At 41.1% G+C, this 26,336-nt stretch overlaps 2 protein-coding genes across 13 annotated transcripts in view; one reads left to right on the forward strand and one right to left on the reverse strand.

Moving 5' to 3' along the window:
• Positions 1 to 26,336, reverse strand: part of LOC6610863 (protein alan shepard) — a 121,778-nt gene that overhangs the window by 58,891 nt on the left and 36,551 nt on the right. For 7 of the 12 annotated variants that reach the window (XR_004361813.1, XM_032719279.1, XM_032719272.1 and 4 more), the window contains one exon: positions 5,114 to 5,449. Coding sequence is in view for 11 of the 12 variants with exons in the window: in XM_032719279.1 (XP_032575170.1) it covers positions 5,114 to 5,449 (336 nt within the window). In the remaining variant the exon portion in view is untranslated. Of the gene's footprint in view, positions 1 to 5,113; positions 5,450 to 26,336 lie in introns of those variants that run through there. The other 5 variants (XM_032719270.1, XM_032719277.1, XM_032719276.1 and 2 more) reach the window with 2 other exon arrangements.
• On the forward strand, positions 20,565 to 22,685 carry LOC6610864. Its single transcript, XM_002035394.2, has 2 exons — positions 20,565 to 20,783; positions 20,832 to 22,685. Exons 1-2 carry the CDS (start codon positions 20,692 to 20,694, stop codon positions 22,570 to 22,572), a joined length of 1,833 nt encoding a protein of 610 aa, XP_002035430.1. The 5' UTR covers positions 20,565 to 20,691; the 3' UTR covers positions 22,573 to 22,685.

A 26,336-nucleotide genomic window follows, 5' to 3' on the forward strand; every position in this document is an offset into this window, starting at 1 on the left:
TTTTTCCAGCCGCCTTTCCTTTTTTATTGAAATATTACCCTCGAGTCGGCTGCACTTTGAACTTCCCACCCACGCAGAAGACTGCTGCAAAATGTCAAGTGCCAGCGCGAATGTTGGCCAGTTTTTGTGGGCCGCCGCCAAATGTCAGGATGCGTGGCACGTGCGGCAATTGCCGCAGTTCCTCCACCCAGCAGCAACATCACCACCAGCGGCTGGGACTGAAAAAGCAGCAGTGGCTTGTCACTTGCAGTTAAGTTCCATAATTTGCCAGACCAAGCCAACAACTCGGAGCCCAATGCCCCATTGCATTAGCCACAGGCAGCTGTTGTGGCAGCTGCTGCCATTCCAGGGAGACCGCAGCTTTAAGGATGCACAGAGCACTTGGTTCTATGCTATTGCAACGAGCTCGCAACAGTTTCATTTTAAATGCCCATTAAAATAAATGGTTATTTGTGAGTGGCTGATATCAGTATCTAATTATCAAGCACGCTTAATTATATCTAACTGCTTCAAAAGTTACTCGCTCAGGTGTCTAAAAGTATGCAATGAAACGTTATGACGTTTTGGTATTTCTATTTAGCACTCTTTGTGATTTTAATTGCTTAAGGGGCATTTAATTTAATTGACATAAATTAACCATAAATATCTTTAGTGGAAAGATAGGTTTTATTTCCATCTCTCCCACGCTTTCCCCGCTTCCTTTTAGTTTGTTTTGCTGCGTGGGATCGAAGCCTCATGTTTTTGGTCACTTGGTTAAGGCCTGTCCAGGCGGAGACGGTTGTTGTGGCCTTCGTCCCCCTTGTTTTTGGCCAGCCAGCCAGGCAGGCAACCAGCTGGCCAACGGGGCGTATGCGTGATCTGGGCGGTATCCTTTGTCCTGTTCTCGCCGTAGTTTCGTTGCCTGTTTATTTGCATTGTTCGCAGGACACTGTCGCTGTGTCCTTGTGCTGGTAATGTTGGCGTGTGGCACTTGTGCACTTTGTCACTTTTGTTTTAACGCTTACGCTTTATTGAGTTAATCGCTTTATGTCCGGCATTTCTCTCCGCTGTTTGCCTTTCTGCACTTTTGCCAGCTCAGCACTTTTAATTAATCCAGCAGCCCGAGATAGTTTCTCCCGCTTTTCCCGCTTTTTCCCGCTTTTCCAACTTTTCCTGCTTTTCCCTACCTGCATTGCTATTACAGCTGCTTCCCTCGCTGGTTTAATCGCTACGCCTTTTCGTTATTTGTCCCCTTTTTGGTAAATAAAGTTTAATGTGTTTTCATTGATTACATCAGTGCGTGTGTACGCCTCCATTTTCCTATCTCTCTGTGGTCATTATATAAATATACGCGTATACCCCAATAAACCTCGCTTTTTCCCTTTGGCCAGCTGGAATTTTGATTGAGCATGTTTGTTGATTTATGTGCGCCAGTTGTGGAATTTATATGCGGTCATTGTGAAGTCCGGTAGAAAAAACAATAAAGGCAGCGAGAGTAACGAAATTAAATAAAAGTGTAACTCGCACAAATGGTATGATAAACATTTCATTTAAGATGCCCAAAACGAAATGTTAATTTTATATTAAATATGTGAGATAAATGCTTTTAAAAATATTAAAGCGCTGCTTTTGCGGATGATATGCATTAAACGTTTTATCACAGATTGAACGGGTTGAATGCTCGATTTCAGGAGTTAATTGAAAAGGATTTGTGTAAAATGAGCATAAACTCAGATTCAGATTACAGATTTTAAACGGGTTGTATTGAATGAATTTATAATGCTTATGAATTTATAGTTGTGATATGTTTGAAAAGCATTTAAAAAGTAATTCAGATTTCATATATCATATTGCAGTATAAAGTGAGCAAGGGCACAAGTCTCTGACCATTTCAGCATAACTCAATTTATATTCAAATGCAAACTGTAAAGTTTCAGCCAGTACTTTCAATTCTATTCTTCCATTACCACGTTTATCCCTTTATGCGGCTTGAACAAATTCGCATTTCAATTGAAAATTTCATAACTCTCGTTCGCCAGGTTTGCATGCCAAAACGAGAGTTGATGATATATTATGTTGCATTTAGTTGCGACACATTTGCATAACACTCATACGACCCGTGAGCCAAGCCAGTGATGATGGGCAGCGCAAGGAGCAGGCGGACGATAGCGCGGCATGGCTGTGGAATATGTAAATAATATTTCAACAATAATTGCTTTTGAAGCCAAAGTGCCCAGAGACGCGTCCAACTGTCTTGATGTTCGGGCAAAACAACCCATCGCACAAAAGCACCTACACAAATTGAATTTTCTCGTGAGAGGAGAAGGATGCCCTGTGCAGCCAACTCGATTCCACTGCTGCTGGCAGCTAAAAATAATTAAAATTTAAAACGGAATAAAATGCACAAGAATAACATTTACATTTATGCGTTTCTATCTTTTGCTTTTCTTGCGCTCAACGGAATACAATTCAAATTCAACAAGTTGGGGCAAAACGGAAGGAAAGCGGCAAAACGCTCTCAAGTGTGCAGATCTCAAAGGAGCCAACTGAATATACATGGACTAGTTTAAAATTAAACTAATGTTTATAGTTATTGCAAAACTAACCAGCTGCCTAAGAGAGCGGAACCAGGGGAGATATCGTGTCCTCAGAACGGAAATGTAACTGAACATTGAATAGCAATGAAGAAAGCTTGCATTCGCAGCGATTGTAATCACGTCTTCTCTGGATTTTCCTCTTATTTCCATCCTTTAGTTATGACAAAATGCTCAAGAAACGGCCAGGAGGAAGGACATCTGCTTGTGCTGGCCCAGTTGATGGTTATAATCTTATGTATTCTCGGGCCAAACGCATTTCCACTCAATAACTACCGACTTGAATAGGGCCCGAAGACAATTGGAATTGGAATCTGCATTATAATGGGGCAAATATAGGCTTAGACTATACTAAATTGTATTTCCAACTACATATAATAATGCTCGTCTCTGATAAATAAGTAAAATGGTAGCAGGAAAGGCAGCATGACAGTAAGTATGATTAGACTTTTTGGATCTACTAACTTTTGCCTAGCAGCAATCACAAGCAAAACTAATTATAATTAAAGCAGTTTCTCCCACTTTTAATCCAAACATTAGGCTAGCAAAACAATTTGGGCAAACACAGCAAGCGACACCGTGGGGCTAACGACACTCAAATCAAAAGCGATAATCTATGGCCCCCCCGGCAGGAAAACCTTTCATAAAATACAGGAGCGAGCGAAAAAAAAAGGAAAACGAAATAAGTAGCCGCACTTTATATTTATGAGCAACATTCGCATGCAGCTTTAATGGCCATCGAACTGAAACTGGAACTGGACAACAGGAGGCGACTACCACTACGAGGACTACGATGACGATGACGCCCACAAAAAGTACATTTCCTTCTTGGATTATTTAACTGCCATTGACGACGTTGAATGAATGAATGGCTGGCTGACAGGAGGATGGAGCCGAAAAGAGCGAAGCGAAGCAAATAGAAATAAAAGTGGGTGGCAGGAGTGGTGTGGCCCGCAGGCCACGAAAACCGAGGAAAATGCAAGCATTTTTCCGAAGAAAACTACCTGAAGGGGTGGCGCGAGTTCGTTCGTTCGTTGTGTGACTGGTTATTTATTTGCTCGTTTATTTTCAGCACTTTTTCGGCGCATTTATTAGAAGTTGTTCTGCCTTCGGATAACAAAAAAAAAAAGGGGGATGCCAGCAAAATAAAAGAGGAACCAAGAAAAACTCCTTGAAAGGCTGCGAATTTTTCTTCAGCCGCTTTGCCCTCGAATCGAAAATCATTTGTAAATCAAATTGAAAACGCTGCCAAAGAGATAGCTATGTATGCACATAACAAGCTGTGACGACGGGGTTGGTTGCTAAATTTGTCAGCAGCAGCCAGCGAACATCATTCGTCATGATGGAGCCCCCAGTCGATTCAATCGTTCCGGGTTTTTGGGCAGGAGCATGGATTATATTTGCACAGCAGTGAACTTTTGAGCCCAAGTGGAGTGGCGGCAAGTGGAGGACGAAAAAAGCTGGGAAATGCGTAGAAGCTAGATAATGCTGATTAAGTCGTTGGTTGGCACACAGGCGGCAGTTTCGACTTGTCAACTCGTATCCACAAAAATTCTTAATTGTTCGTTATTAATGATGCTGCTGTTACTGCGCCTGTTGTCTGACTCTCAAATTGAAAATGGCTCGACTTTGATGAATGTCCGAGTGTGAAAAACCACAAACGGGCTAATTGATTGCCAAAGGACTTGGCTGGGACTGTAGTTCTATTTGTTCTATTTTTCTTCAGCAGAAGAACGAGGGCCAGGCAAATTAATGCCAGCTGGCAAGTCGAGGGCATGACAATCGTAGGCAGTGTCCGTTTCGTGGTAGAACGAGATGACAATCATGGAGGCACGCTCTTTAGCTAGAGTGAATGAGAATCGCAGAGGAAGGACCTGCAGCTGTGAGTAGAATTGAAAAGAAAAATATGAATCGCAGCAAAATACCTCTTAACTCGGAAATGTGAATCGCAGCGAGGCAGCACAAACAGTTTGAATGGGAAAACAGTGAGTGCCATAAATAAATTGCTGCTTCAGCAGTTTTCAATAAATGACAAGCCACTTCTTCCCCGACTATCGGTTGTCAAACTGAGGAACTACACTTGACAATCAATAAGTTGAACAAGAAAGAGTCGGAGCAGCGAGTTAATAAAGGTAGTTCCGGGAAGTGCAAAAACACTTGAGTTCCATTTGCCTCCTGATGGACGCAAATAAATTTTCGATTATGTGCACCATTAGACATGAATTGAAGAATTCATCAAATTGGATTTTTCGGCCCATTTTACGAGAGTGAAATTTTGCTGCTTCTGCAGTCTTGCCATTTGTTAATGGGTTTTGTTGGAATGAGGACTCGATTAAAAGGAAGTTTGTTGTAAGAATTGTAGAATTGTTTATGTAAATAACATGTAACATCAAGGGCCTTAAAATCCTTAAAGTTCTCAAAGTGTATGCAATGTTTGAATAGAAAGTAATATTTAAGCATACTTTTAGACAGTTTTTAGAAGTGATTTAACACTAAATAGGGTTTTAAAAAACATCCAACTAATGGAATTGAGTACTCACCGTGGTTGTGGCCGGTGTGGTGGCCGTGTGCGGCGTATAGGCGGCATACGCCGGCTGTGGCAGCGGCGCCGTATAGCGGTAGGCTGCCTGCTGGGCGACAGCAGCGGCGGCTGCGGCAGCGGCCGGGGCATAACCCTGCGGGGTCCAGCTGGCGGCACCGCGATAAGGAGCACCGGCGGCCAGGGCGGCGCCAGCGGCAGCGGCTGCGGGACTTGTCATGGCCGGTGGCCGCTGTGGGAGGGCGCCCTTGAGTGCGACGGCTGAGGCGGTGAGCGGGGCGCCGGGGAAGGCGCTGCGCGATGTTAGAGGTGCGGCGGCGGCGCTAGACGAGCTCCCCTGAAAAAGTAACAAATTTTTATAATTTATTGACAAATATTTTATCATACAATTAATTATTTTTTAAAACTTTGAAATGCTACCATCTTTATAAAAATTTTTATAGTGCTATCGAAGGGAATAGGTTTTCCACTATGTGGTTTAGTTTCAGCATAAATAATCTGGTGTGCACGGGGTTTTTGTTTTGGCGTAAATAAAAACCGCAGAACGCCAGCTGCGGCTCTGCTGCAAAGCTTTTGTTTACCGCTAGAAAAACCACCATGACATCCGTTCTAATGCACACATGGCAGGTAGGCAGGCAGTGCAAATGAATCATGGGCAGGGAGATATTGTTTTATTGAGTGCCAGTTGCGCACTCATTGCAAAACGATAATAGAAAGTTGAGCTGGAAGATATATATAGTATATGTAAAATATACTCTGTAATATTTTATAAATTTTACAAGTCAGCAAAACTGAAAGAAGGTAATCGAATAAGCTGATCTTGACATATTAGAACATCGAGGTATCAAAATCACTACAGTTTGGCAACCACTTTAAAATTCTCAATCAAGTCCCCAAAGGAAAGAAATAACGGGGTATCTCTATAGAAACACGCCTGCCATAAATAATGCCCACCCAACTCCCACTTCTGTGGAATGGAGCGCAGCACATGAGGAGTGGGCGGCTGGCGGTGGGCGTGGACAGATGCAACAGTCGCCGGGTGTCCTTGCTGCCGGGTCGCTTCCTGTGTGAGTGAGTGTTGTGTGCTCCAGTTTTGCATTGCAAATGCATTTGTTGCTTTGGGCCATTTTTTTGCGCACTCATTCCCTCACCGGTTCTTTGGGGTCACTTGGCATAAACACAAATAAACCCGCCTCTGTGGTTCATATATAAAAATTTATGTGCCACTGAAATATACAAGGCGAAAAATGTGATGTTTTTGGGGATTCTCGATGTCGTTTTGTCGAATCTTTCGTGGCACAAACAGAACGAAAAAAAAATACCCTCCCCCACCAAAAGAAAAAAAAAAAAATGGCGAAAACAAACGCAACGAAACCGGAAACAAACGAGCTCCGCCATTTTTATTTTCGGCATGATCGAGGTAGGAAGGAACTCATGTGTGCATGTCCTGGTTTCTAAAAGGATTCAACTGAAGCCTTGCGTGCTGTCGCTGATTTTCCAATTGCAAAATATGGCAAATATTTGATTTTCAGTTTGTTTTTCACCCTATTTTTCCGCATGCTCCTCTCACTTAGTACACGTTTTTCGTATTTTTCGTTTTTTTTTTTTAAAGGCGGCTTCACGTTTTCAGTTAATTTTCGTGGGCACGCAATTCGAATGCGGTTTTCGCGGGGAACGAAGGCTGAGCTGTGGGTGCCTGTAATTTGGCAGTTAAATGGCAGAGAACGAGTAATAATGGTTTGCCATTCGAATTGGAGTGGTGGACGTGTGTGTTTGCCAAGTGGAAAAAATGGGGTAAAAGCGTAGGGCAGAGAAAATATGCATTGAAAAATCGAGGGAGGCGTGACAGCATTTTGACATAAACTTCAGGCCGAAGAATTGGGTTTTTCAAGCCGGGCTACATGACGGTGCGAAGGCAATATGAACGAGCTGGTTACTAAGCTCTGAACTAATAAAATGAAAACCACTCATTGAAAAGTAATCACTCCTAGGAGACGAATTCTTTAAAACAAACATGTTCTTTCTAAAATCAAATAAATGGCTTAACTATAAATATTAGAGCTCCCAAATTTGCATGGCGTTTTACAAGCGAACTTAAATACCATTGTCAAAAACAACAACAAAATCATCTGAAAAGTAGGCTTCAGAAATTCTGTGCAAATTGCCAACACATTGCAATGGTACCTTTTTGTTAGCTCCATAGATTTTCCTTAAAAGTTGACTCCAAATTCATTCCAGCTAACACATTCTCCCATTTATTGCGATTTCGCCGTAGAACATGACCGCCAAAAAAAACACCACCATTGCCGTTCAACCCATCAATTGCCTTCGGTGGGTCATAAAATGGAATAGCCAAACATTTTAAGCGCACAAATGCTATAAATTTAAGCCGCTAAATTAGACACGTTTGGCACATCGAACCCAAACCCCACCCCCTGAACACACACACACACGTACACACCTCAGCAAAATAGCCACCAACTTTACGGCCACCGAAAATAATCATAAAGGTAATTATTTTATCGTTCGTTCAAATTCGCTTAATTTTAACGTTGACTGCAACGACGTCTGGCGGCTGGAAAAATTTCTTTACACAGGTGTATATATATAGATGTATATAAAAGGTAAAGCGGAAAGCTAATGGAAAATATGAAGCCTAGGAGGTGGCTGGAATACATGCTCCGCTCTTAATGGGCAGCTGTGGCTGTTTTTTTGGCGAGGAAGGGGGACGAGAATAGAAACGAGGACGTGATTAATTACCAAATTGGGAGCCATTATCGCGTGCACTTCGAGGGTGTTTGTGAAGTTTTTCCGACTCACGCACACACATAGTTACACTGTGAATATTTTCGGAATCGCAATAATAAACTATATAACTAGCATAAGTGTATATATGCCAAAAAATTATATGTTTAAACATTTTTAAGATCTAAAAACTGGCCTTCATATAAAAATTCATAAACAAATGCGTTGCCTACTTTTACCCACCTAAAAAATACATGTAAGCTTAGAGATTTGTTGTACATAGTGTTATGTAATATCTTCAAATTACAAAATGGTGTTGACTTTGAATTGCTCAAGTTTCTTCTAGTATTATACAATTTCCAATTATTTTAAGTGCACGAAAGACTCTGCTTGCTAGTAACTTGGTCGTGTCCCAAACATTTCTGTTGACGCTTTTGTTCTATATTCTATTACCCCGAAAACTGCTCACTGCCATTGGTGTTCGCTTAATTTTTATGCAAAAAACGTTTCGTTTGGGTCCTTTCGACCGTTATCCGGCGGTAGTCCTTCCTGGGGGCAAAATCAAGCGCAAAATATTAATGATAATAATTTATTACCAACTGACAGGTGGAGAGGCAGGAGGCACGCAAATGGGCGGGCTGGCCAAGTTGCTACATGGGACGGGTATCCTCTGATAAACGCTTTGTGATTGGCGGTCGTTGTTGCTGTTGTAGCTTCGTGGCTACGACGACGAGCCTTTGTCATTTTTATTGTCATTTTTCGAAAATTTATGCGCAAATTCGATTTTGCTGCGGGCCAATGGAAGTACGTGAGTTGGTATAATATGAACCAACAAAAAAGGGGAGTGAGTAAAGCTCTGAATTCCTAGGCACTTTAAGGACAGAACATTTAAATAGGATTAAATGCGAGGTATTTATTGAGTTTTAATTGAAATTCTGCGAAAATGGAAGTCAGCAAAGGAATGTGTATGCATGCGTAAATCAACTAAGTATACTAGCCACTTTGAACATGTTTTAAATTATAATCCCTTTTAAACACTTTGGAAAACAATTCCACCCTTTCCACCCTAAAAAATGCAAAGAAAAAACAACTAAACTGGAAGATATATAAAAAACTGGGACTCGGCACACGATTCACTTGCCATGCAAAGGCACCAAAAAACGACGAAGGTGGAAAAACATAAAACAAAAAATATTTGCATTTTCCTCAAGAAATGTTTGCACACACTCATAGACAGACATACACATAGACAGGCACACAAACATAGCTGTCTCTTTGTATAATTCATATTTTCCAACCACTTATTGTTTAAACTAAATAAAGCAAAAACTTTTTCCATAATTAAAACCGACGGCAGTGGCGTAGGCAGCAACAACAATGTCCCAGGGGAGGGGAGGCATGGAATTTTTCAGGGGATTGCAAAAAGGGGGCGAAGGGTGTGGGGCATCGTGGGTAGGCGCAAGAGCGGAAAACAAAAGGATTTTTCTTCATTTTGTAGCTGCCTTTCAGGCGCAAAATTTTCGCTTATTTTTTCCGGACTTTTGCCTATTTTAATTCTATGCGGTAAATTAAATTTTCGTATTGTCCCATGTCCACCCACACCCCCACTCACCCCCTTATTTTCACCATTTTCCGCATAAAAATTCACGAGTGAAAGCGCTTTAGGGTTGAGGAGTGGGCGTGGCAATGGGCGGAATATATAGACAAGGATACGAACGACTCGAGGGCTAAAAATAGTCAGTCGGCAGAAGAAAAGCTGCAGCTAAAAATGAAAATGAGGAGGCGCATTGCAAAACTGCCTTCATGTGTATGTGTGCATATGATATGCAACTTTTCCTGCCTATTTTGCATATTTTTCTATAAAAAAAGGGAAAGCTTCTTTTTTCGAAATTATTTTATTTATACTTTTTCTGCGGAAGAGTTGGGAATGAATATGCATAGCTTGCAAATGAAACAAAAATTTGTTTGGCAGAGTAGACGACTCTGTTGCTATTTGTTGCCTCGAAAATGTTATGCAAACGTTTTGCAAATTGAAAAGCGATATTTATATAAATTTTGGGTGTATAAAAATTTGTTAATTTAGTCCTAATCACAGTTGCAATCTTATAAAAATATCGAATTAAATCAGTTGAGTGTGACATTTTGTATTGGGAAATTTAGAACAAGATTATACTGATTTAAAAATCAATGTCATAATTCATTTTACAAATAGCGCCATAAATAAAACCAAGCTTTTACTCAACTAAAGCGACTATAAAACAGGCAAATCAAAATTTCTACGATTGCCATTATGCAAGATGATAAAAAGGTACTGGGGAATAGGCTCCCAGGGGATCCAGATTACCATTTGGATGGATAAACGGATGTATGGATGACCAGGGGGAGGCAATCCATCTTGGGGCGTTTATTTTATGAGCATGTGGCAAGTGAGGCATAAAAGTGGAAGAGGCCAGGTACTGAGTAGCACCAAAGCGAGCACAACCGAGTTTTATGTTAACATCATAAACGATAATATATTACATTGCTCGACAACATTAGGCGGAGATCCCAAAAAAAAAAGGAAAAGAAAAAGCGGTGCAAAGCTCATGCAGTGAGGAAAACCCCGGCAGGATATTTCCTTTTGCCCCCGCCTGTGCGATAATCAATTTAAAATTTTCCACGCCTTTCACGTTGCCAACAAATTTTCATTAAATGTAACAACCAACAGCGCACAAGAAAAAAAAGAATGTCTTAAGCAGCAAGAAATCCAATAAAATGAACGAGTTGAAATGCCGTCGAAGGGGTTGGGAAATTTGGTGGAAAGGCTTAGCTGCCAGTGATTTGAACACATTTTTCTTGCGCTTATTTCTTATATACTTTTTTTTCTGGCCCAGCAAAAACAATTGCAGACGACGGCAACAAAAGAACGAAGCAACATAAAAAATGACATTTACGACAAAATTACATTTCCAGCAGTCAAAACGAGGCAAAAGGGGGGTTCACTCTTTTGGCCGAAAACTGGGGGTGTTAGATGATGAAAATACGTCTAAGCCTTTAACGCCTTTGGGGCGCACCAGCAGTCAAAACAACAAAACAATGCGGAAAAATCGAGGGGAAAATGAAGAAACTTTGCGCACTAAGTGATTTTGTACGGCGTGGAAAGAAAACTTAGGAAACAGATGTTGTCCGGGTTATTTATGCTTATATTTTATTTTTATCGCACCAAACTCAACAAGATGCCATTAGGCCTGGATTTACCCTTCAAAAGAAACTAAAGGGTTTCCAAAAAATACAAATCATACCTAGAAAGAAAATGTTATTTTGCCAAAAAATTGTTTAACAAATTGAATTGCATGTTGCAATATTTTTCAGATAAGTGAAATTTAATTTTCTTTCGTCAGAAATCGTACACAGATTTTCCATGCCATATAATATGTATGTATGGCCAAATGCAATTTGGTAATTTAACCTTTCGCTGCCCAAATGGAAAATGCTCTTTTTCGAAAATGGAAAATAATTTCGAAATATTCACGTGCCGAGTTACGCCGATTTCCCTGGGCATCCTGCAAACTGTTATTTATTTTAGGCCCAGCCGTAAAATTACATTTCACTTGTAGTTTTCATGCCACCGACTGGACGTGGGCCAACTTTTGTTAATAAATTCAAATGCAACTGGCAAATGCAGTAGCGGAATGAAGCGGCGGAAGTGGCGAACTTATGCCGGCCAGGCACGACTCATTTAAGCCATCATTTAAGCCCCCTTTTCAGCGGTCACGTAAGCATCATAAATTCCAGTGCCACCCACCCTTCGCCAAACTTTATGCTACCGAAATTGTAATTTTAGTTTTAATGAAAATTTTTAACACTCCGCGACTGCTGCTGCCGCTGCATTTATATTTAGTGAGTATTTTTATTGAATTTTTAATGCGCACGCGGCACATTACCAGCGCAATGGCCAAAGAGCAGGCTATGTAATTTTATATAGACTATCCCCCCCGTTTCGTTGGAAACAATTAAGAGCGAACAAATTATGAAGTAAATTTATCAACAGCCAAACCAATTAAAGTTTTTACCATCCGGAATTAAAAACCAAACAACAATAACGACAACGGACCATATAAAATTAATTATTCCTTATTTCATTTGTCTTCGAAACGGCTTTTGTTTTGCCTTTGCTTTTGCGCTGGGTTTTCTTTTTGCTTTTTCTGTTGTGGGTGGGAAATGAAAATCTTTAAGCGGCTTTATGGTAACAAGGATCCTGTCGCTCGGGTAATCCTCCTTTGGGCCCGGCCAATAAATCTTCGCTCTCCAAACTCCCACGTTGAGTGGAAAGCCCCATCTGCAGATTTTCCATCCATCCTTGCAACTACTCCACAGCAACAGCAACAACATTGTGTTTTATTTTTTATTTGTCTTGTTTGGTCGTTTGTCTAGCGGTTTGCCGTCTCTGTCATACAGAGCTCAACGCTAAAACCGCAGACAGGGGGCTAGTGGGCGTGGCACTGAGTTAGCCCCACCACCCACCGCCCACTTGCAAAACGCAAAATTTAATTATAATTTTTGGCTGTGCCTTTTCCATTTCGAGTGGCAACTGGAAAATTATTTTCTCAAGTGTGTGCGAAGCTGCAAGGCCTGTGAAAATTAGCCCATTTAGGATGTATAATTGCCACGAGAGGTTGGCAGCGGTTTTCACTGTTGGAAATTCCATAAATATCAAAATGCCAGTTTCGAAATTATTTCGTAGGCAATTTTAAGAACGTAAGATAAATACAACATTTAAGTGGGTTATTTACCTTAAATGTAATACACAATTGCGACTTTAGAATTTTATTACGAAGTTATTAACACCTGTACTGTTTTCCTAAAGCATCTAATTCTGAAATTCCCTTAATTCGCCGTGTTAGCCGTGTTATTTTTGCCCTTTTTTTTATAGAATTCCAAACACGTTTGGCGGATGTAATTTCATTTCGTGAAAATAGAAAAAACCCACCAGCAGCACAAGGGAAAAGTAAACAAATGGTTTCCGCTTAATGTAAACAAATCGATGATGGCAAACAATTGATGGAAAAAATCCAGAAGACACCCCATCCGCTCATTAAATTGGATATGACTTGCGTTTTGCGGCGGGTGGTTGCGATTATGATACGCATCACAAAAGCCAAACAAGAATCGCATTTCAAAGCAGACAGAGTTCCTTGAAGAAGATTGTCCACTTTTCAGTTTTTGTTTGCTTTTTTTCTCTAATCTCACGGTCTGGTTGGTTTTTCCGTGGAAAAATCTTTTTTCATCTATTCAAGTTTGGCGCTCGGCGCTTCGTCGTTAGCGTGTAATTAAAGGAGAATGGCAAAGGAAAAGCCATAAACTCACTACTTGACCACAGAAAAGTCTGCAATTGAATCGTGCAACTCTTTGGCTCAGAATTTTCAGCTTTTCTCCAGGCTTTTCCTTTGCCTCAATGTTGTTTTAATTAAAAATAATCGAGTTTCCCATGGTCGTCGTAGTCGTCTTGCTCTGTTTTTTGTTTTGGAGTTTGTGCAAATTGCAACAAAATGAGTTGACAAAAACTTTTCTCGCAAGGCCAAAAAGTGTTTGCCATTTTGCAACATGTCTGCACACAGTATCTGTGTGTGGCTGCAAGCGTGTGTGTGTGTGTGCATCTGTGTATTGGGGAGTGTGAACAAAATGAAAATGTCATTGCACATAAAGGCAGGATGGAGCATACGTGACTCGCATTGCCGGAAATTAAGTGGTGTCCCAACACGTCCAAAGCGCACGAAGACGGAAAAAGCCACAGACAGGCGGGCCGAACCGGGTTAAAGGAGGAGGCTCAAGGCCCAGCGAGGGGTTAACGGAGTGCCGAGAGGGGTTAAGAGTGGCAGCCGTGTTGCAGTTGAGCTGTGGCAACGTATATTGGCGCATCCCAGCCAGCCAGGATGACAATCAAAGCCGCACAATGTCGCTTGTTTGTCAATAGCCATGAACATTTTTCCTCAAACCACTCGGGGGAAATTTCTTACGGCTGGAGATCGAAATAAATGAATGGGAAAACTGGGTTGGAAAATATTGATAAATTCAATACTTTTAAAGATTCTGAATTAATATTATTATAATATATTATATATTTTACTAGCTTTAAGCTGGCTTTAAAGGCAAAATCTCTTGTGCACGCCCCAATTAAATCGCTTCAGTCAAAATGCGGCTGTCAAAGTCAGCAAAGTGTTTAGCACTCATTTGAAAATGTAAACCAAAGGCAGTGCCCCTCGCTTTTTCGCACTCTAAAAACACTGGGGTTTCATCAGCTTTTGTTGCTGTTGGCTGAACTGTCATGTTTCGGCGTTTGACATGTTGCTGCTACGCCATCGTCAAGAGCGAACTTTTCCATGATTTTTCCACCGCATTTTGTTTTTCATTTGGGCCGCGGCAATTAGCAAATAACTCACATAATGTCCACGAATCGAGGCAACCAGGTCCTGACCATGGTAACGATAGGAGTTTGGGTGATGATCCCCCGTTGAAATGATGCCATGATGTTGCTGCTGTTGCTGGTTATGTCCCTGTGCAAATTGATTGTGATTGCAGGACTGATGCCTTTGCTGTTGCTGGTGATTCTGATGCTGATTGTTGGCTGCAACTGCCATGGCACCGAAACTCCCATTGGCCAACTCAAGAGCATCCTCCTGCAAATCGGTCGTCATGCCATGCAAATTGAAATGCCATCGCAGCAATGACAAACGTTGCAGCCGTTCATGAATGTCGCTGAAGTCAAACCGGGAGGCAGATGTATGTGGCATCGGTGGATCCATGTATATATAGGTTTCTATATTAATTATATATTTGTCAAACGCTTTCGCGATGTCTAGTCTTCGAACTCAAATCAGACACTGACAAAGCCCAAGGAGTCCTGACTATACAGAACTGAAGTTCTTCGAAACCAAATGAAACAGAAAACTCCAACTGAAGGCCAGCGAAATTTGAGCAATTGAATGACAGTCAAGAAACATACATATGTATACAGAGCTGGTACGCGGAAAAACTTCATCATCAAATGTGCATAGGTATGTATATATAGACGTCGCCACGAAGTACAATTTTCTAAACACTGGTTTTGATTGCTCAAATTACTTACCTGCCTAGTGTTCTATTTTTAATGTTTTTTTATATTTGCAAAGTTTATTACAATTCACTTTCTTTGATTAGTACAAATATTATCATTTAACTGGTAACTTCGTTATGTTTATCTTGGCTAAAGCTAAATATTTTTAGTCTACCTAAAATACGTTTTCAAATTTATAGAACCAAATCCGCCTTGCATCTTCATCAAAATTATAATACAATTTTGTCATGGTATTAAAATGTTTATGGAAGGCAGAGGCAGGAATAAAAATAAGAACATATCCCAGACCCGTAAACCTTTTTTGTAACCGAAGAATAATAAAAGAGCAGAGTAAATAAATAAAATGTTGGCAATTATTTAGGCTTTTAACATGTCAGCCACGTGGCAGCCACAAAACGGAAACGGAAGCAGAGACCCCCACACACACATACACATATACACAAACGAACCACTCACTCACACAAGTACAAAACGAATTGAATTTTGATTTGGGTTTCAGTCCCAGAATAAACGTTACATATGTTTCGAATGAGCAATGTGTTGGGGAAGGAAATGTGATCGGAGTGAAAAATCTATTTAATTGAAGAAAAGACCATTTCCCAATTTCATTGTAATGAGTACAATTTTAGATAAAAATAGAAAGGAAACATCGTTGAGGCAAAACGTCAAGATAAATCTAATCAAATCAAAGTCGATTGCAAAGCTCAATCGAAGGCTATTTGTTTAAGGTTTCAATTATCCCGACAGACAATCAATCCCCCCTCCTTCCACAAAAAAGCGTACAACTAATTTGCCAAATTTAACAAAAGCCCAGAAACGACGACAGCGAATGCTGCGCGCAAACAAAGTTAATTACAATAATGAAGCTAATTTAGACCTAAAGGGCAAAAAGGAAAACCACAAATTAGGCCAAGAATAACGGGCAAAGGACTTTTTGCACGTGGAGTGGCTGTGGGGTTTTCGGGATGAAACTTATCTCAATCTGAGACGCATTTTCCAGCGTACTCTGCTCTTTGTCAACTTGCTTTTGCGGTTTTTAATACCCCCCACGCCAACCATCTTGAGGTCAACTAAAAATACTTTTTGGCTTTTATAATTTATGGCACGGTTGGCCGATCCACCAACCCCTATTTTTTGTTTTCCCAACCCAACCCACTAACCACTTTATATTTAATTAGTGCGTGCGGCGGTTTCAACCTCTTTCGGTGCGTGAGAACTCGCGAAAAAGTTATTAACTGCCACTAATTATACATTTCTCAAGTGATACGCATTTATATTCATGCATTTCCCATTTTTTTTATATGTACGAAGTATATATACTTTCTTCGCCGCTGGTCCTGCTGGGTCCTTGCCATAAAAAGCTTTCCTGGTAATTAATGCTACATTTTTCTCCTCGTTTCGTTTTGGTACGCGACTCTTTGGCGCTCTCGTCTTAATTACACTGGATTATAAATATTAAAAACGGAAGCAGTTGCCAGTAATCAGGACATCGAGCAGCAGCTAAAAGCAAGTGCCAGCCATTTTGTGCTGCACGTGAGAGAGAATTTGAGAAATGGCTGCTTAATGAGACCCAAGAAGGGGGTAAAGAAAAAAAAATTCGGATATCAGGTTGAACTAATCAGAAAGCGAAGGAAGATGTATATATAAGAAATGAACAAATTCCCAGGACAAACAATTAATTAGTAATTGAAAGGGAGTGTATATCCTTTTTAGTAAAACAAATAGAAAATTGGGACTTTTATATTATTATGTATTCCACCTATTTCACACATATAAACGGAAAATACTTATATTATAAAAATGTCTTTCTCTAAACTCAACAAAAAAAAAAAAAACATCACACACTTTACGTCCCATATGTAATATTAAAACGGCTTTACCGTGATCAAGTTACAAATATATGACAACAGCTGTTGATGTCAGGTTTCTACAAACATCAAAATCTCATGTTGCCAAGAACAATTTCAATCTGCGAAAAAGAAAGGAGCTGAAATCCATTTGGCAACAGCTGCTTATAGCACATAGAGGACTGAAAAGTATACAACCTTCGAGGAACTTACATAATAAGAGGCATCAGCGTTGTAAAGTGTGTCATAAAATCAGGTCTAAAACTAACGAATCATATTAAATAGGCATTTTAAGCAGCAGACAATGCTGAACAATGCGGCGTATACGCAATATTGAGTGTCACACCAGGCATTCTTTCAAGCCGTTTTCGCCACTTAAATCGGCCAGATGACGATGATAATAATGCAACCAAAAGCAGCACAAAAAAAAAAACACCAAAGAATTCTCCTGTACTTAAGAACATGTATGGCCGAGGAACTCGACATATGCCAAGCCAAGCCAGCTGGGTAAAAATAAGTGGAGGTGGAATTCCAACAGGAAGGGAATTCCAGCCATGCCCACCACTTCACATAGAGTTCGACCGACTCAACTTTGACATTTCTCTCTCTCACTCGGACTGCCTCGAATTTTCCCGCACTGCTTTTCCCCATTTTCCCCCAACCCCATTCCACCCACGGTCATTTTCCTGGCACTCACAATGGTATGTCCACGGCATGTGGCAGTCACATGTGTGGGCGTGGCGTTCAACTTGTTTTTGCCGCAAAATGATTTATGACAATGCATTGAAAAGTTCGTTCTAGGCTGTCAACAAGGGAGGGGAAATGTCAATAAGGGAACCAGGCGATAGAATTGTAAGAAGGCAAGTCCTTAGAAGCACAATGGTACACAGAGAAAAATATAAATATTTCATAAAGGTGCCATAGAGATCCGTGGGCTGGGAAATGTGCTCTTATCAACACATTTCGTGTGACGAAACAATACTTAGACTTTAATATTAAATTAAATTGCAAAGCCTATTTTTTAAGTGTAAGTCTACGCTTTTCAATCTATTAAATTGATAGCCATCTCTGCTTCCCAGCTAACCATTTTTATCTGATTTTCAATTTGCAGCTAGAAACTGTTTAAGGCCTTAAATGTAGAAGCAAAATGTCAGGGTAGCAGGCAGCCAAATGCCAATAAGTTGTCATGTTCCGACGACAGCTGCAGCATCTCGCACATCCTGGCACATCCTGCTCCTGCCGCATTCACCCATATATATCCTTCCCTTTTGCCAGGGGCCACTTACACTTACACGTTCGTCGGGAATGGCCAAAGACTGCGTGCTCCGTCTTACGGACTACATTCACACACATTATTCAGGGATGCAGTGGGTGAATGGGCTGGTCTAGGACGTTTCTTGTTGGAAAAGGAGTCCTGTCCTGACGCCTGAGCACGTCCCTCATATGCCACAAGAAGCTGCACACGCTGACACATTAATGTCCGCAGCGGTACATCCTGTCGCAGCTGTCCTTGCCCACCTGTATATTCTCCGGCTGGAAAACCCTCAAAACTATCCCACCATATCCGCTGCCATCGCTGCCATTGTCGTATTTGTCTTATGAACTGTCAAACTGACATTCATTGACGATTGACGTGTAATAAACGAAACGAAATGAAATGAAATGGTCGAGATGGCGTGGGTTAAACAAGTATGATGGGCGTTCCTCATCGGAAATATCATTTTTCAACCCATTTTATGCTTGTCCACGTTTCTTACTTCCACAATGATTTCATTTATTATGGAAAGTTAATTTAAAATGGGACAATATTTTAACAATTTTATAAAAAAGGAATTTAAGGCACAGAAACAGTAAGAAACATATTTAAAAATAGCTAGCAAAGTAGTATTTGTCACTCCGTTTAAGGTAATTGTGAAATTTAACTCAATCAACGGAAGTGAAATTCCATTAGCGAAAACCATTCAAAATTCCAAGAATTCTGGCAACCACCGAAAACCGCCACGACTAACAAAGCATTTGGAAATTTTTCGGGATGAAAGGCGGTCGAAAATGTGGATCAAGAGGCGGAGAGAAAGGTGGAGAACGACGGAAAGCAGATTCAGGTGGATGGCCATGGCAAAAGTCGAAACGAATTTTTGCACAATGCAAACATAATGAGTTTGGGGAAATGCTAATAATTCGCAATGGAAATCATTATTGAGCACTGAACCAGACGACAGCCGGAGCGCTTAGAAAATGGGAAAATAGGAGAGGTTGGGCTCCGATCCCCATTGGTCATCATGGTGGCGGGTCCACACAGGCCAGGAGGAGTTGAAGTTTTTCCCGTTCACTTCGGTTGCATTGCCAAGAATATCCCCACGGGGAATTCGGTGCAGCACCGAAAATGGAAAGAAAATGTTCAAGACCAGTTGTGCAGTGCACAGAAATAAATTATTGTTATAAATTGCACTTTTAAATTGTCTGATTTGAGTAAAGCGTTCATTATCTAATAAAATATGTATCATCTCTGACTACATAATCTATCTAAATTAGTTGAAATATCTATGAACCACTGATATTTTTCTCCCAGTGCATTCATAGGCAGTAATGGGCGACGGCAGCTCATTGAGTGGGTGAGAGCCCGGCGATAATCGTTAAGCGATTTCGCTTCCTTTTCGTTTGTTTAATGAAGTGTTTAAAATTTACGATTCGAGCTAAATTTATTGCACTCCGAGTAGATATCGAAAGGAGGAAGTCCGTCCACGCGGCAGCACCACTACTCGAAAAATGAAAAATCTCAGAGGGGAAGATGGCAAAATAAAAGGAAGAAAGGAATCCCCTTTGATGGCTGCTCGGGGAATCAATCTTACATGTGCTCCAAAGGGGGGAGTATGGGCTGAAATGGAATCCTTGCTGATTGGATGACACGAAATAAAAACGTTGCACACAACGAGATTGTTAATAGCACTGTACTCTGACTCTGTCTTCTATACACTTTTACCCCAAAAACCTCTCGAATGGTAAGCCAATTACGTGGATACCACACAGGGAGCAAAAACAAAAGGACAATAAAGGACTCGCTCGTAAATGCCATCAAAGCAGCTTAGCTAAGCACAGTGACTCCTTCGCCGACGAGTTGGTTCCCCAGTTGATGATGCTGATACCTCTACTGCTACGTTACGTATACGCCGCGTTGCTTTTCAATAAACCGCACGGACAAACCGCAAAAATAGCAGCGGAAAATAAACCAAACTCGATGGCAGCACAACACAAATTCTTTGCATACTTTTCCGAGCCCACTCAAGTGGCAAGCCAACGAGCGACAGCACTTGATGAGCTTTCCAATTACATTTATCCGTGTTGCCTGTTAACTGTCTCTTCCGTTGGCCGGATAAGGAATTAACTGCCGGCCTCGTAAAAGCCGAAAGCAAAAATGGCCCTCAACTGATTTCCATTGCTGACTTGGCGTGTGCACAATAAAAATTATCATAAGTTTGCTATCCCATGTGGGAGAGCCGCCTCGTCCATCCAGCAACTGCAAACGCAATTTGTGTAATGAAAGTCGAGAGGTTTTACCGATGTGATTTTGTCTGGGCTCTGAGAACAGATCAAATCTTTCAGCGGGTTAGTCAATTGATTAAAGGAGCGGCTAATGAAACGTTGGTAAAGTAATTAGTAGAGAATATATAAGATTGTATCTGTTCAAGAAGTACAGGTGGTACAAATTTGTCTATAAAGTTAAGGTAAACTAAATTGCTATAATCGAGTCAACTGGATCCACCTTTCAAGAGCTTGTCAGGGGTTTAGGAAACCCGCTTTCCTCAGTAGCTGCCATCGATCGGAAACACTCAATTGGGATATATTAAATTATTTGCTGTACAACAAAAGTTTTTGCTATTTCAAAATCTTCGTGAAATGGCTAACCGTATGAAAGGAGGAGCCTGCTGTCCTTCAAGATGTCCGCCTGCCTGTCCTCCCTGTCCACCTGGTCCGCCCTGCGATGCACCGTAAGTTGAATGTTATTCATATTTTCCATTTCTAAAATCCCTATAAAGGCTGGTGCGACTGGATAAACTGTGGCCGGAGCCCTACAATCCCTGCTCCTTCAAGAATTGCCTGATCTTTGGCGGTCACGATGAGCCCTATATTCGACCCTTCGATCCTAAGGGTTGTACACGAATGCGCCGCAATGATATCGACCGATCGTTGGGCTATCCCATAGGCGTAGTGTCTGGTACGACTGCTGTAAAGTCGGGCATTCCGAATCAGGAGAGCGTCCGGTTTGCTTCAAATCTCAAGGCATTTGCTCATTCCTATTACACGCGCCGCGATGAATGGAAACCGGACACGATCGACATGGTGGTGAACGAGGGTCAGGTTTTGTTTAACGATTCCGAGAACATGGACCCTCCGAATGCATCAGACTCGCCGGATATCTACGATGAAAATGAACAAAAGGTGACGCGCCACTTTAAGATCAACGATATTGAGTTTGCCATGGAGTTGGAGGCGCCCTTTGAGGTCTATGGCTACGATAACGTCATACGCAATCTTCGCAGAATCTTAAGAGCCTTCTTTAAAAAGGCCAAATATGGAGTGTTCTTCACGCCGAATTGGTATCTCCTGATTTGGAAGGAGAAGGGTGTTTGGATGGTCCTCGATTTGAATGGCAGGGACAAAACCACCATGAAGCCGAACAATGAAGAGGGGTATCCACTACTCTTAGGCCTCAAGTCCTTCGATAATGTCGTTTGGCTGATTAAAAAGGAGAGCTATCTTGACAAGAATGCTAAGTTTTCAATTAGAGAAATTCTCGTTGTTCGTTTGGCCACTCCTGGAAGTACTGGTCAAAGCTGGGAGCGAGAACATGGCATGCGGATGAGCCAGTTCGATGTGATTGCCTCCGATTATGCCTATGTCAAGTCCAATCTCCATCTCACCCTAAACTCAAAGGATGCGCTAAGGAATCGTAGCGCTCTTCCGGTGGCTGTGGCCACCGCATTGGCATCCAAGATCGATCATCCAGCCACTTGGGACCAGAAAATGTACGACAAGGTCATGTGCTATGGCGTTAATATGTGCAAAAATTGCTGGGAACCCTGTACGGATCTCAGTAAACCCATGGATCTCGACGATTTTCCACGACAGATTCGCTTGGGTCAGTTTGTGGCCGAGATTATGCTCACTCCAAATGCTTACGAGGGCTGGTGGAAGTGTGTGCCGATGTACAAGTTCAACGATTTCCATCTAATGTTGGAGAAGGCTCTCGATCAAAACGATTACATAATCTTCCAGATCAACAATCAGATGTATTCGCTGTGGAAGAAGTCGAATTTTATCTACCTAATGGATCCGTATCGCCACAATATAGTGGGACGCATTTTGGAGGAGGGCGAGGATCCGAAAAGTGCCACGGTTCGCATGTTCGGTAATATGGATCGCCTGTTGAGTGTTTTCCATCAGATCCTACTGGAATCGAATCGATCCGCTATATTCCATATACATACGCTCCGGATCAGAAATATTACGGAATGTCCGCCGGGCACAGCTCCTGCCTTACTGCCTCCAGATGAGGATGTGGAGGTTAGATCGCTCAATGAGAATATCCGTTTCGATGAGAACTACGACAAGTGCTTGCAAGAGCTGGGTGAGATCAGCGATTTCGAGGAGGATCTCGTCTCCGAGATCGAACCCATTATTGAGGTCAGTTCCTCGGAGGAGATGGTCGAGGAGGAGGAAGGTGGTGGCGGTGGTGAGGTCGAAGGCGGCGAGGGAGAGGACGACGATGAAGATTAACCTGGGCCTGATGGATATTTTCTTTATTGGACGAATTATAGTAGTAGTTTTTTAACGCCTCCATATATGAAATTATTTACTGTATTTACAATTTGGACAATAAATAAAAAAATTTGAAGTACATAAAGTATAAGTTGTTTATTCAGTATATACTTATACTTTCTGGACTTCTGCAAGTCCCTTTTCAGTAGCATCAATTTGTCACTTACTGCTTTTCTACATCCAATTTCGTCCCGACATGTTATCCTTTCCGCAGGACTTTCCTACCAACATTTCTAACAAGCGCGACAAGAGGACAATGTGTTCGAGAAAAGAAGAAAAAACGAGATGTTGCGAGGGCGCGCGTAAAACATTTTGAATTAAATGTCACGTTGTCGGTGTAAAGTCGCTTGTTCAGCGACACAATGACAACAGGAGGATATCTGGCTAAAATAGTCGCAGGACGCGTGGCTCCTTGAAGCGTTTGGCATCTCTATGTTATTGCCACTACTCGACAAGCGATGGGCGGTGCGAGTGGGCGTGGTCCGTGTGTGTCATTAAAAACAGAGCAGGTAAAGTCGGGGGAAAAAAAATTGTGATGCCGGCGGCGGCCTGCTGAGAAGCCTTACCATTTTCCCAATTTACCCGAGGATTCCGTAGGAAAAAACACACTCTGGGGCATCAGTCACTTAGACAGCAGGTTACCTGTGCCACCGGATCGCTTCTTCTTCTTCTGCATCCCATCTCACCTGTGCTTATTTGCATGGCTGACAACAGCTACATTGTTGTTGCACCCGTAGACATTTCTGTCTGTATTTTGCATTCGAGAGCTGGATTCTCGCTTCTACCCAGCGACAACATTTCACAAAAGTCGACAGCGCGAAATTAATGGAAATTTAAAAATTGCATTTTTCGACATCCGGCGGCAGGACGAAGAAGAAAAGGACACGGAACTGACATTGTGGTCTCGCCTGTCGTTGAGAGATAATAGAGACGACGGGCGGAGTGAAATGGTTTTCAAGTTGACCATTGCCACTTTTCAGCTGGCTTAAAATGCTGCTTTCACCTTTAACCGTTTCATTATTAATTAATTAAGTATTCGGCTTACCTGCAACGACAAAAAAGAGAAGAGAATTTAAGGTTAGCTCTGGTTTTATTATGCACATTTCATATATTTATTATAATAAATTGCATTCACTCAAATACAATTAAAATTTCATCAAGTGAACAATTAAAGTGCATAAAACACACACTTTTTGTGCCACATCCTTTATGGGCTGTTTGAGTTTTTTGCGCTGTTTGCTGATTGCATTAATTTTTAATTTTGCGTGTAAATATCGTTCGTTCCACTGCTGGAAAACTGTTGGTGCAATTAATTTGTAGTCTCACGTGTGCCACGCCCCCTGCTCAACTGTGGTAATTAAACTACTGCGACTGCCACGCCCCCGCCGCCCACATGGCGTCATATGTCCACGACAACCGAACGACGAACTATGCAAAACAAAGCTCTGAAACCTCGAAAGAAATAAAAACAAAGTTGGCACTGGACACACACACAGGACAGTTGTGGGAAAATTGTGTGGGGGCTTGTCGCAATTTTCCTGCTAAGTGCACATGATAAATTAATGATTGAAGGCTGCCCGTGTGTGTTTGCCGGCAAATCGAAGGTAGACGGGCACCTATGACAAAGTGATTAATTGTCAGACGGTGCAGAGAAGTGGGTGGGGAGTAAATCAGGGGCGTTGTGTAACTAGAGCAGGCACACATATCCATTTAACCATCACAGGTAATTTGTGTAATTTTTGACGTGGCAGGTCCCAAGAAACCTGGCCATGTAAATAAACCTCGGTCCTAACACCCCGCCACCTTTAGCTGTTAAGTGATACCCCCACTTCGGATTTCCTCCATTTCGGCTGTCACAAAGTCAAAGCACACGTCATTAAGGCGAACTTCTGTTTAATTGATTGGGCAACTTATGTACAAACTTGTATATAATGTGCTGTTTATCTACAAGTAGTCTGGCGAACCGAAATTCAAATTAAATATAACGTATACGCAATGTTGCCGTAAAAATGCGATTTGAGTTAAATATGCTATATAATAGAGCATCCACTTATTAAAGCCAAGCAAATTAAGGATACTCCTAAAATCAATATTAAAATGTTTATTATTCGCAACTTTTTTTGTATGTACCTTAAAAAAAAAACTGAAAAAATTTTACGTTTTTAGTTCAACACAAAGACCAGGACCACAAACAAATTTACATTAACTGACAACGACAGTAACTATGTGTAAACCATGGATACATGCAAATAATTCCCACTGCAAATGCAACAACTTTGACAGCAACCAACGGCAACAGAACCACAAACTTTGCGATTTTGCAACCGAATCAATGTGCAACGGCAAGAGTTGCAGGCCAAAAACTTGGAAACCCTTTTACCCTAACCGAAGGGCATTCGAAAATAAATATAGTTTGATTTTGGAAAATTTTACAATGAAATATTATATTATATATAAGAAATTTAAAAAGTTCTATGACATTGAATAGTTTATATAAATAATTTTGAAAAAGATAGGAATACTATCTCTAAGTGCATTAAAGCAATCAAAATAAAAACCATTTAACACATTTAAATATATCGATTTGAACAAGTGAAAACCATAGTCTCATGCTCCATTAGGCTGCAATTTTGCCTGAGGCAGAAATGCGTTTTAAATATATTGCAATTTTATGCAATAAATTCTAGTTTGGTTTAAATTAAAGTCGAATCAAATCGTTGTTATTAAAAGTTTTTGCACTCTGGAGGAAAAAAATGTACAAAATCCAGCTAATATGCAAATGTTTGCTTTAACCTGCAGGCGGGCATAAAACAAATATCCCAAAGAGTTTCATACTAGAAATAAAACAAAACATAGCCGAGAATAAAAAAGGAGTAGAAAACAAAGCAGGAATAATAACGAGTTTTATGGGAAGGATTTACATATATGTGTGGTTGGTGTTTGCATGTGGAAGGATATAGCTCCCACAACAGCTGCAATTGCAGCTAAAAGAAAACTCTGTTTCATGTTTTTTTTTTTTGAGCCACCACTTCACTTGCAACAATAACAAGGAAACCGTCAAACGATTGTCCTTTGGCCAAGGCATCATCATCCTTTGGTCCTTTGGCATGTTGGATCCTGGCCGCAAAAAAGCAGTCCCACAATCCACTGTCCCTGCACAGTCAACGGTATTTGCATGTAATTAAATTTTTCACTCGGCAACTGCAAACTGCAGCTGCTTTCTCCTATTTGCACAGAACTGAATAAAAGTGAAGCTTAGTTTGTTGGTGGGACGCTGCTGATTCCACTCCCTCATGCACGAGTTTTCCCCCTGTGTTTCCAACTTTTTTTTTTTGGATCAGAAGGTGACCTCATCATGTTGGCCAGAAGTTCTGCCATTAAGTTTGTAATGGCCTCAAAGTGATGCCAAATGAGCAAGAATGGTCATCGAAACTGCACGTGAAGAATACAAATGTGTGAGTTGCATTGAAACTTTTGTAAAAGAATTGAGCAGGAAAATGTCATACAAATAAAAATATAAAAGCAGCCAATTAGGTAATTGAACATATATCTAGACTTAAAAAAGGTCAAAGACTAAAGTTTTATATTGTGGAAATGGAACACAATATTTTATACTACTACGGTTGCTCGTTGTCATCTCTAATATATACTCAACTCTTTTCCCGATTCGTATCTCCATTTCTATGTGAGCGCTCATTGCCAATGAAGTTTTTCCCTCTAAC

This window comes from Drosophila sechellia, chromosome 3L (assembly GCF_004382195.2).
Source record: "Drosophila sechellia strain sech25 chromosome 3L, ASM438219v1, whole genome shotgun sequence".
NCBI lineage: Eukaryota > Metazoa > Arthropoda > Insecta > Diptera > Drosophilidae > Drosophila > Drosophila sechellia.

Bases quoted from the DNA above. Each gene is read 5' to 3' on its own strand.
- LOC6610864 (XM_002035394.2), top strand. From the start codon at position 20,692: ATGGCTAACCGTATGAAAGGAGGAGCCTGCTGTCCTTCAAGATGTCCG. The intron at 20,784-20,831 runs GTAAGTTGAATG...ATCCCTATAAAG, and splicing joins GGTCCGCCCTGCGATGCACC to GCTGGTGCGACTGGATAAAC.